General features: G+C 45.3%; 1 protein-coding gene across 1 annotated transcript in view; it reads right to left on the bottom strand.

Moving 5' to 3' along the window:
* Positions 1-12,308, bottom strand: part of ANKRD24 (ankyrin repeat domain 24) — a 62,581-nt gene that overhangs the window by 19,309 nt on the left and 30,964 nt on the right. The window contains exons 15-19 of the mRNA XM_069215897.1: positions 9,784-9,841; positions 9,096-9,217; positions 5,979-7,511; positions 5,653-5,829; positions 1,090-1,155 (exon numbers count right to left, since the gene is read on the bottom strand). Of these exons, the coding sequence (XP_069071998.1) occupies positions 1,090-1,155; positions 5,653-5,829; positions 5,979-7,511; positions 9,096-9,217; positions 9,784-9,841 (1,956 nt within the window). The remainder of the gene's footprint in view (positions 1-1,089; positions 1,156-5,652; positions 5,830-5,978; positions 7,512-9,095; positions 9,218-9,783; positions 9,842-12,308) is intronic.

A 12,308-nucleotide genomic window follows, 5' to 3' on the forward strand; every position in this document is an offset into this window, starting at 1 on the left:
ATTTCCCGATACTAATCCATCACTAATTCTTGTTGGGTTCCAGAGTAGCGTGCTGTTCACCGAAAAGCGCTTCAACGCCTCATCAGGGGTAGTAAGTGCTATATCAACACTACTACAATACAATACAATAGTATCCTACGCCGATAACACACAGCTAATTCTCTCCCTCACCGACGAACCATCAACAGCCAAGAGCAATTTCCACAACAAAATGAGAGCAGTCGCCGACTGGATGAAAAACAGCTGCCACAAGCTCAACTTGGACAAGACAGAGATCCACATCCTGGGTCCCACTCCCTCCACCTGGGATGACTCCTGGTGGCCAGCTGCCCTTGGAAGTGCCCTCACCACCTACCGACCACACAGGCAACCTAGGCATCATCCTGGACTCCATGCTGTCCATGACCCACCAAGTCAACGCTGTCTCATCGTCATGCTTCCACACTCTCTGATTCCTCCAGAAGGTCTTCAAGTGGATCCCCACTGAGGCAAGAAGCACAGTCACCCACGCACTTGTCAGCGGCAGACTCGACTACGGCAACGCTCTCTACACTGGAATCACAAACAAGCTCCAAGCAAGACTCCAGAGAATTCAGAAAGCAGCAGCCAGATTCTTCCTAGACATCCCCTGCCACAGCCACATCTCCGCCCACCTTAGAGATCTGTACTGGCTCCCCATCAACAAACGTATCACCTTTGAGCTCCTGACACACGCCTACAAGGCCCTGCAGACCGGCCTACCTCAACCACCACCTACCTTTCTACACCCCTGCCAGGCTACTCCGATCTTCTCAACTTGCCCTCGCCGCCCCCCCTAAAATCAGAAAGTGCACAGTAGGAGGCAGATCCTTCTTCTACCTAGAAGCGCAGACCTGGAACATGCTACCTGCCCACCTCAGGCAGGTCCCCTCATTGAATCAGTTCAACAAGGACCTCAAGACCTGGCTCTTCGACTGATCAGCACCCTTACGACAGCACCTTGAGACTCCATTGGTGATAAGCAGCGCTATATAGATCACTGATTGGCTGACCCATCCCTTTCTAATCCTGACCTTGTACCTGAAGAAAGGCATCTGATCAAAGACTGACCTGGATGGTGCTTAGTAGATGGGTCCGGTACAATGCAATGCGTGAACGGTGCTGTCTTTCTGTGTCCTACAAAAACAAGCAAATTATTATTAACCAATCAGAGGCCAGGGAAGCATCAACCAATCTCTGAACAGGACAGAACTGACAAATCACTAAGTAGTACTGATTGCTGCATGAACAGATAAATATAGACCATTTGGGGGCAATGATGATGGCCAATGATGAACATGACATTTCACTCCTATCAAAATGCAGCTCATTACAGCTATTCTGGGTTTAGAATTGGACAATGGGTTGATGGATGAGGCCTATTTATCAAAGTAGTGCATTGCACATCAGGGCAGAAAGAAGTAATCTCAAAGATGGCTCCACCAAAGCAACAATAAATAATTAGCATTGAGTCAAAGTTCTTGAGGCTTCAAGTAATCAGAGAGGTCCAACCAGGTATGAGCTGATGAGGCAGTATATCAGGACTTAGATTCCTGTAAATTCACGCAAGTGTGGCATGATGGAGGGAGCAGGCAATTACTCAGAGCTCTAAAACATGTAGAGGTTCACCAAGATGTGGGATGATATGGCAGATATAAGAAACCCATGACTCAAGTACCAATGAGGTCCACACAGGTGGGAAATAATCAGGTGGCACAAGTAGTTCCTCAGGGCTCAGCTACATAAGTGGTTTGCTGAGATGTGAGATGGTAAGGCGATAGGAGAAACACATTTCTGCTTAAAAAAGGCAAGACCCTGACTGCGTAGCACCTATTAGGCGATACAAAGAGCCTTAAATAGAATATGCTTCCTAATTAAGAGCCAATGCATGTTCCAAATGGCAGAAGAAGCAGGCTGATATTTTGAAATCTTGGCCAGAGTTCTTGCTGCCACGTGCTGCAATCTTTGAAGTTTGTTCAAAACATGTTGATGAGCGTTTAAGTAGCGTGCATTTGCATGATCGATTCTAGATAGAACCAAGGCAGAAACAACAGTTTTTCGAGCACTGATTGGAAGGAACTGAAACATTTTCTTAATCAGTCTCACAATAAGTAAGCAGGTGATGGAACTGCATTGACTTGGTCATGGAGGGAAAGTTTGTTATTTATGTTGACTCCTAGATTCCTGGCAGTTCTGACAGTGCAGGAAGTGCACCTAGATCAGAGGGCCACCAAACGGGGGACCAGAAAGATGGTTTAGGGCCAAACAGCAGGACTTCTGTCTTAGCAGAGTTCAACGTAAGGCTGTTGCCTGCCATCCTGGATGTGAAAACCCAAAAGATCTAATCAGTTCAGTCAGTGGTGTGACATAGATGTTAAACAATGTTGGACTGAGTGAGGACCCCTGAGGGACCCCGCATGGCAAACTGTAAGGTTGGATGCAACCTCACCCATTCGGTTGCTCAAAAAGGAGCACAGTAGTCTCCAGACACTTCCTGTCACGCTAACCCTGTCAAGTCGCTCCATCAGCAGCCCATGACCAACCGTGTCAAAGGCTGCTGATAGATCAAGTAGAATGAGTGTTGATCTGCCGCCCTGATCAAGGGAAGAACCTATTTCCTCAGTAGCCTTAAGGAGGGCTGTCTCAGTACTATGCTCGGCTCGAAAGCCAAATTGGTTGTTATCTAAAGGCTAATGGAATGTACATGAGACATCAGTTCTTTATTTGTCGCTTTCTCAATGACTTTGGCTGGCAGGGGTAGCCAGGATATGAGACGGTAGCTGATGGAATCAAGTGGATCCAGGGAGGGTTTCTCAAAAAAAGGCAGGACAGATGCCTTCTTCCAAACAGATAGAAACATGCCCAAATTACACATAGTGTGAAAAATATCCATAAGGGCAGGGGTAAGCGACTCCACCACCTTAGATGTCACTATAGGTTGATAGGGATCATTAGGAGAACCCGATTTTGCCATTCTAAGTGCAGAGAAAACCTCATCAGCGGAGGGAGGAACAAACCGATTCAAGGTACTAAGAGCCAGATGTAGGTAAGTGGCAAATTGCAACTCGCAATTTGCGATGCAGAACGGTGTCTCAGACACCTTCTGCAGCTCGCTATGGGGTCGCAAAGACCCACCTCATAAATATTTATGAGGTGGGTCGCAGTTTGCGACCCCATAGCGAGTCTAGGCACTCACGGGGATGGTGGCCTGCTGGAGACAGCAGACCACCATGTCCGTGACTGCTTTTAAATAAAGCAGTTTTCTTTTCTATCTGCAGCCCGTGTTCCTTAAAGGAAAACGAGCTGCAAAAGAAAAAATACCGAAACCTTTTTGTTTCGGTTTTTTTCAGAGCAGGCAGTGGTCCATGGGACCACTGCCTGCTCTGAAAAAATAATTTTGTGACCATTCACAAAGGGGAAGGGGTCCCCTGGGGACCCCTTCCCGTTTGCGAATGAGTTACCATCCACTTCAAGTGGATGGTAACTGCAAGTTGATTTGCGACCGCTTTCGCGGTCACAAATCAACTCTACATCGTGGTGCGACTCGCAAATAGGAAGGGCACACCCCTTCCTATTTGCGAGTCGGAAACACATTTTGCGAGTCGGTACCGACTCGCAATATGTGTTTCTGCATCGCGTGAGGGCATTTACGCCTCGCAAACGGCGTTTTTCGCCGTTTGCGAGGCGCAAATGCCTTCCTACATCTGGCCATAAGAAGCCTATTGTGAATATTGTTATCTGTTGGTTGAGTAGTAGGAGGTGTAGTGGCAAACTAAGAGTAAACATCTTCTAACGCTTGGCGGAAAGCATCCGCTACTATGTTACAGAAGGACTGAGTAAAGTTGTTGATGGTGTTAGAAATATCTGAAGCCAGATTTTGACCGTAATAAATAACTCCTTGGATGAGTTAGCAGCGGAATTTATTTGATCAGTAAAATAGGCAGATTTTGTAGAAAAAAATAAATGATTTATAATTAGCTAAGTATTTTTTATAAGTATCTTTTCCAAGGGGGAGTAATCTACTCTCCATCTCCTTTTCTGCCTTCTTCAATTCTGTGTGGCCATTCTAAGCTCATCAGAAAAGCAGGGTGCAGACTTTCTCTGTCTTTTGATTCTAAAAACTCTTTACTGGAACTAGCTTTAATGCAGCTTTGTCAAGCCAGCAAGTATACTGTTGTGCAGCAATGTCTGAATCCTCAGCAAAGGTAGGACGAGAGTCAGCTAAAAGTGAGGCGAACTCCTCGATCCGAATTTTATGCCAGGCGCGTGAGGAAATCAGAGCTGGGTGAGCTAAAAGTTCAGTGTTGAGTGACAACAGTTTGAGATTAAAAAATACAGCACTGTGATCACTGCACACTGACGAAAGATTACTAACATCGAATAATCAAGAGTTGCTGGAAAAAATGACATCCAATGTGTGTCCAGCTGTATGGGTAGGGCCAACAACTAACTGAGAGACCCCAAAGCAACTAAAGTTTGCAGCAGAGTTGCTGAGTCTGCATCAGAAATAAGATCTGAATTAAAATTGAGATTTCCTAAATGAGTGAAGTCTTTTTTATTGAATATTAGCTTCTAGTAGCTTGCTTATATCCTGTGCAAATGCTGAGCAAGGGCCTAGTGGGCGATAAACTAATAAGCTGTTAAAGGTTTGATTTTTGGCAATTTCGATGCTAAAAATTAAAGCCTCGCAAAGCAAAGTGATAATAGGGATACAACGGGTATTAAATTCCTTTTTATAAATAAATGCGATACCACAGCCTTTCCTGCCAACTCGGTCATGACTGTGGATATCATAGCCTTCCGGGATGGCCATAGAAAGTTCAGAGCTGGCGGTGGTATCTGCATCTGTCAACATCAACCATTGTACAAAGCCTAGGATTTGTTTTAACGATGTATGTGTTTTTCGCTCCGATCCCAGAAATAATTTTAGAACAATAGATGTTTTGTTGACGTTTAATGAGACATGATTTTAAGCTAATAGTAGACCATATGGACTATATTGCTATGCTGTTTATTAGAGATGGGAAAACTATCTGTGTTAGCCAGGACAGAGTAGAGGAAGGAAGATGTGTGTGCCCTTCATTGGAGCTCTGATGTCATTGTCTGAAGAGGGACCCCGGTGACATCAAACACCTGAGAATGCCTCCAGTATGATAAGGGATCAGCTTTTGTGCTTTGACTTGAGTTAAGATATCTCTGATAAATATGTCAAATTTTCATGGTGTAGAAAGTATCTCACTCTTTAATATTCATAAGATTTATTATTTTTGCACCATATACATGGAAACATATAGGACATTTTGGGATCCAGTTTTAATTTTTTTCCAGGCTAATCTGGTGGTCATTTCATCGACATCTGCAGGGTGAATGGGTGAGTTGTCAATGTCATTTAAAAGGTTGTGAGGGCTGCAACATCATTTGCTACAACTTTTACTGTAATGATATTGCAAACTCTATACGCTAATTAACCTTCCCTGATTACACGTTCATGACTATAGTTATATTGCCCTGCATATGATCAATACATTTTTATTCTAAGTTCTTCATCGACGTCCTCCTATAAAGAGTTCTGGTGATTTCACTAGTAAATAATGTAATCTACACAACGGAGAAGCTGAAGTAGCAGCTACTTACTGTCAGTTGTTGCTGCATGGCCTTCAGCTTGCTTTGCAGTGTCTCTAGCTCCTGCTGGGTTTGGTGTTGCTTCTGGTACTGGCCTGGTTTGGGGAGGACCCCTCCCTGGCTGGAAAGCTGTGAAAGGCTGTTGAGGGCCTCCTTCAGTTTAAAGACTTCCTTGGATAACTCTGTGATCTGCAAGGAGTTTAAAGAATAAATTTGATTACAAGTTCAAGTGCTCTGAGGAAACAGTTGGAGGAATTTCATGTTTGGGGGCGAGGATGGGAGAGAAAGAAGCACAGTCAAAAAAAGGACTACGGTTACAGATGGTGGAATATCCTCACCTTTCGGTCCTTTTCCTTAACCACATTGGCTGAGGCCTCGATGTGACCATGCAGCTCTTGGACTCTTTGTGACTCTGACTTGAGGGTTTCTAGCTGCTTCTGGACTGTGGCCAGCTGCGCTTCGGCAGATTGGCGCTCACTCTTCATGAAGAGTGCCTCCCTCTGCACCTGGAACACCTCCGTACAGGTCTTCTCGTGCTTTACCATCAGGTCATTCAACTTCAGGTTTAACGTATTGACCTCGGCTTCCAGGGTGCAACGGATCTGCTCGTGCTCTAGCTCAGCCTCCGTCCTTCGACTGTTGGCTTCCAGTTGCTTTTGAAGCCGCTGCACGTCCTGGTCCTTAGCTGCTAACTTCTGCTCCACCTCTTTCACCCTGGCTTTCATCTCTTGAAGTGCAGCCTCCACAGATTCTTTTGCCCTTACTTGCTCTGAAAGCTGAGTAACTTCCTCTTTGTACGTACTGGAAGTTCTTTGCAGCAAGCTCACTTCCTGCTTTGCCCGGCTGTACATTTCCTCAAGCTCGAGCAGCTTCTTTTTGGCCTCAGCTAGGGACCCTTTGAGGTTCTCCACTGCCTCTTCATGGTCCTCTTTGGAAGAGGAGGAGCTCAGCTGCTCCTTCAGATTGCTCAACTCCTCCTGAGCCTTTTCATAGTCCACTTGTAGCTGCTTATGCTGTTCTTCGACTGTCGCATTTTGGTCCCTCAGCTCCCTCAGTTGTGCCTGGACCTCCTGAAGCTCTTCTGTTCCAACTTGAATTTCAGTTGAACCTTCTGGAGATCCAGCAGCCTTTTCCTTCACTGACCTCTGAAGGTTCCTCAGCTCCTCCTTTGTCTTCCTGTACTTCTCAAGCAGTGAAGCCTTCTCTTTGGAGACTTCTTCCAAGGATTTGCTGAGCGAGACCCTTAATTTCTCCTGCTCGTCAAGGGAGAGATGCCCAGCAGTATCCCCTTCATCCGATGTTGTCCTGCTCTCTTGTTCCTTTATTCTTTCTTCTTTTTGTCTCAGATCCTCTACGGCCTTTTGCAAATCCCCTTTAACCTTCTCTAGTTCAGCCTGGTTGCTCTCCAAGCCCTCCTTCTCCTCCACCGAGAGTATACCCAGCTGTATCTGCTCTTGCAGGCGGCCAACCTCTGCCAAAGCATCTGCATATTTTGCTTGGAGGTCAGCCATGTTTCTGGTAAGTTCTTCCTCCTTTCCCACACTAATATCTGCTTTTTCTTTGAGTATTTCTGAAGCAGTGGATTCCTTTCTGCCTTCAGTTGAATGTTCAGCTAATGACCGTGCATGGGCTTCTTCCAATGCACGGATCTTCTCTTCATATTCAGCTTTCAGCTGCTCGTACGCTTCAGCGGGTACCAGTTTGCAGGAAGCGTCCCCCTCACTCTCCAGTGCCTTGGTCGCAGCTTGCGCCTCAGCATACTGCTCCTTCAGCCGGTCAAACTCGGTCTTGAGGGAATCGTAGAGGATGATGGGAATAAAGTCAGCTGAGGCTTCCATGTCGGTGTCATCCTTCTCATAACCCTCCAAAATCTGTTGAGATAAAAATAGATTGAAATGCTCGTGATGTGCTCTTTATAAGATTGCACAAGATGCACAAGATGTACAGTAGCATTTTTCATCTGCATCATGAACATGGAAATCCTTAAGAAGTCGATAACATTTGTGTTTTGTGCATGGGAGTATTATAATGTAAGCATGATGCAATCTACAGAGGGACACAGCTCCCATTTACATTTTTCTGACTTAGAAACACAATATATTTTTTGCCCCAGTAACTTAGTATTTTATATCTTGTGCAGACTAAACTATTCTACAGAAAAGCTTTTGTGTTAAGGAAAACTTGAACAAATCCTTTGGTCAAGTATTATGAATCATGTATTTTTTTGCATTTGCAGAAGTTTGCTCCATTTCCATTCCCAAGAACCTTCCTCCGGGACTACCAATGTTCATGTAAAAATTGGTCACTCGACTTTTCTGCGCTATCTCTGCCCACCTAATTGTGCTCAAGTGCATATTGCCCATTAAAAAATATACAAGTGCAAGGCAGAGTTGCCCTCATCGAAACTTAAAACAATTCAGCACTGAGAAGAAAGCATATTTTGCACATGCACGCATTACAAATGTTTTGGTGGTAAATTTAAGTTGGGATAAATTTTTTTGTGAATTAGTTACAGTGTCGGGAAAAGGAGGGGTGGGGGTTCAACAATGACCTTTTTGAGTAAACCATAGCAGCAAATAATACCAATAATATGAAATGCTGAATATTATAGAGTTCATTATTGCTTAACCAAAGCTAACTTATTTTATGGATCTTTGAATGCTGAAAATCTAAAAAGATCCTGTTGACGGCACTCAAGGTGACCTTCAGATTAGATACAAATCCCTAGAGAAGATGCTAAACCCATTATGGTGCACAGTTTGGAGAGAGGGAGACGTGGACAGAGGTAGATCAAGACATGCATTTCATGAAGATCCCTCGGTTTGGAGGTCATGACCTTAGTGAGACATTCTCATCCATAATGCTTGTGGCAGGATTTCCCTAATTCATATATAAATCTATGTAACACTTTAGTAGAGCACGTGACCTGTCCTAGGGTATCTGTAGGATAAAAGCTTCATCCTTCCTTCAGAAAGATATGTATATTGTTGTTGTCCACAGTGTATGTTTACTTTAATTTGAAGTTAAAATAACTCAGGCAACATTTGTCATGGTTCTGTCCTTGATATTTGATGAGGGTTAGATGATGAGCGTGTTTGATTGGTGATTGGGGGGAGTCTGAGTGTTCTGAAAGGCAGAACCGTCTATTGTTTGTCTATTTCAGGTCTGTCGAAGAAGCAGAGGTAACTGGCAGTGTTTGTGTTCTGTTGAGTGTCCAATAGATAGCTTGTTTCTCCTACTGTAATGCTTTTAAAAAGGTTGGTAACAGTGATGCCAGCCAGACATGTGACTGAGTTTGTCCCTGCTCTGGTGGCCATCTGCGCACACCAGCATTCCAACAATTTTAGTGATTTCCATTTGGACCAACACCCCTCCGCTCTCAGCCTCTGAACAACGGATAGCCATGTGCTGGTCAAAAGTGGTGGATGGCCTGTACCACCTCAAGTGGGCAATACCTGAATCTTTTCCTGAAGATCTTTATTTTCAGCAGTGAGGGTCTCCACCTGACTCTGGAGCACACCCAGCAGCTCTTCGGAGGTCCCAGTCAGCATCTTCTTTGACAGCAGCATCTCTGCCCCTGAAATCAGGAAAGCTGAGGTGAAATCTCAACAGCAGCAATAAGGCCATCACCAACTACTCCCTGCAGGCGTCCACCCAGAACTAGAAAAATGTCTACAACACTTGGATGCAATTGGAAGCCATTGGTACCACCACTCCCCTTGGTTAACTCTGCTCTGCCTATCCCCTTAGAGAGCGCTCTCAAATATCAGTATAACAGAGGCTCTTCAAAAGGGACAATGACTTGAGGACCGGTCTGGATACTGAACATGTGTTGGAGGGAATGGGTGCAAATGGCTCCAGAGATGGAGATGTACATAGTGAGAGATTATAGAGAAGGGGATGTAGAAGGTTGGGGGTTTATGGGGCGATAGACACGAGGATGGGGATCTGGGTGCGGATGAATATGAAGATGGTGAGATGTTGATGAGGATATAGACGTGATGTACATGAGAGGGAAATGATGGAGGTGGGCATGCATGAAGTTTCAGATGCGGATGTCTGGGATCAATGGGGAGGTGAAAGGGATATGGATGGACATGCAAAAAACGCACTTTAGGAACATAATGATATACTGAAACTTACCTGGGAAATCCAGCAGCTCTTCTTCACCACCATGATCCCCAGAATTTTGGTTTTCATTCTAGAGAGTGAAACAGAAAGGATTGGTCTTTTTAGGGTTCTTGACCTTCTTGTCTTCTTTCTGTGTGGACTAGTTCACATACAGCTTGAATTTATGTGCCCCAGACCCCCGCAAACTGGACCTTGGCTTCTTTGTTTTTCACCCAAGCCTCACAGTATATACATTTCCATTACTCTTCTACATGGAAAGCATCCTAGAATCATACAGTTTTTCAACAGAGTAGTGCCACCAGCTAAAGTGTTAATTTGCTGTTTGCTATTTATGGAGTCCCTTGGTGGTCTACAACTTTTCCCTTGCATTTTATTTTTCTAGTTATCTATGTTGAACGATTGGCATTTTATTAGCTGCAAAATTATAACAGGAATGCCTGCTGTTCTTCTTCTTTCTAGTATCATTTATGAATTCCTTCTGTGATACCTCAAAGCAAAATTAAATTTCAATACAAAACAATGCACAGCAACACACCCGAAAATCAACTATTTTAAATATTAGGAGAATTTACATGAAGCAACCAAAATGATCGGCTATGTACACTCCCAAAGGTGACTACATTTAATTGTATGCTTCCAAATATTTTCAAGAAGTCTCATAAGTACCAGGTCTATCTTAGACTTGATATGTGACTTCCTTCCTGGATGCTAAGGTTGTCATTTCCTCGCTGTTTTCTCAACGTGTAATTCCTTCCCAGTTCTGAAAGATCCCTTATTTGGATCAGTCTAGAGCAGATCTGACTTACAAAGCTGTCTGTTCTCCCACTACTGACACCCCACATAAACCGCTTTCTCTTCGCCAGTGGACACTTTTGTATGTCAGTATCCAATCCATGGTTTACAGTCGTAGTTGTCAGGGCAAGCTATTGATAGATAGCATTGCAATCCAGAGGGGAATGCCCTTTGCATGCAACCTCCCCCATCTGAACTGCGATGAGTTGCACTGCAGCGTTCCAGTGGTACACTGAGAATTGTCTCATGATGGCTGTGATTTTGCTCACCTTTGAGTCTCAATGCAAACCCACTTAGTACATTGGGTTCCAGTCTTTACCCTGACTGCAACAATCTATTAGGTGCTCTGGCAGATTCATTGTTAGCAGGACAGAGGATGCAGTAACTGGAATAGGAAGGTATGTGAAGTCTGCCACAGACCAGGATCAATCAGCAAACTTTCTGCTTATTTACAGGCATATGTCCTACTGGAGGCATAGAGCAATGAAGTGATCTTCCCAAAATCACACAAGTGTCAGGTGTCTATGCCAGAAATATAATCCAGATCTCCATCTGCCAAGCCTCTTGAAGACTTCTCCATCTTTGAGACTGTCTGATAACTAGGAGAAGTAATCGTCAGCAACAGAATGGAATTTCTGTTGAGTCTTAATGCAAGAGATGTTCAGGAAATTGGGGTCTATACAAAAACTACCTTCTCAACTAGATATTTTCTACTATGGTTTATTGCCGTGGAGAGATTTTTCTTCCTTACTTCCTGGAACAGACATTGCTTTAAATTTGCCTATGGAATTTAGGGGGTCATCCTGACCCTGGCCGGCGGCGGACGCCGCCGGCCTGGCTGGGACCGCCAGAATACCGCTGCGCGGTCAAAAGACTGCCGCGGTTATTCTGGGTTTCCCGCTGGGCTGGCGGGTGACCGCCAAAAGGCCGCCCGCCAGCCCAGCGGGAAACACCCTTCCACGAGGAAGCCGGCTCCGAATGGAGCCGGCGGAGTGGAAGGGGTGCGACGGGTCGCGAATTTCAGTGTCTGCTAAGCAGACACTGAAATTCAAAGTGGGGCTCTCTTACGGGGGCCCCTGCAGTGCCCATGCCATTGGCATGGGCACTGCAGGGGCCCCCAGGGGCCCCACGACACCCCATACCGCCATCCTGTTCCTGGCGGCCGAAACCGCCAGGAACAGGATGGCGGTATGGGGGTCGGAATCCCCATGGCGGCGCAGCAAGCTGCGCCGCCATGGAGGATTCCCCTGGGCAGCGGAAAGTCGGCGACTTTCCGTTTCTGGCCGCGGCTGTACCGCCGCGGGCAGAATGCCCAAAGGAGCACCGCCAGCCTGTTGGCGGACCACGGCCCTAGCGGTTTTTACCGCCAGGGTCAGAATCAGGCCCTTAATGTCTGTGGCAATTTGTAATCCCTTGTCCTTGAGGGGGCAAGTCGCCTTTGAGAAGGTGACTGTTAATTGATCGTTTGTAAAAGTTCAGCCTCAGCTCGTGACGGGCCTGATGCTGGAGAAGAAGTCTCTGCCATTGGGTTGTATGCCTTCCAGTCCATTCATATTATGGAAGACAGATGGAACTTCAGTTGATTTTTGGCAGACATCCCTATCCCACACTCCCCTAAACCTGGCATTTAATCAACTACAGAACACTTGAGCTTTCAATCAGAGTTTAAAGGTATACTCCATTTGTTCAATCCTTGGAGGAAATGAAAATATCATCCCTGGGCTACAACCTCCATAATATTTATG

Source organism: Pleurodeles waltl, chromosome 12, assembly GCF_031143425.1.
Source record: "Pleurodeles waltl isolate 20211129_DDA chromosome 12, aPleWal1.hap1.20221129, whole genome shotgun sequence".
In the NCBI taxonomy this organism is placed as follows: Eukaryota; Metazoa; Chordata; class Amphibia; order Caudata; family Salamandridae; genus Pleurodeles; species Pleurodeles waltl.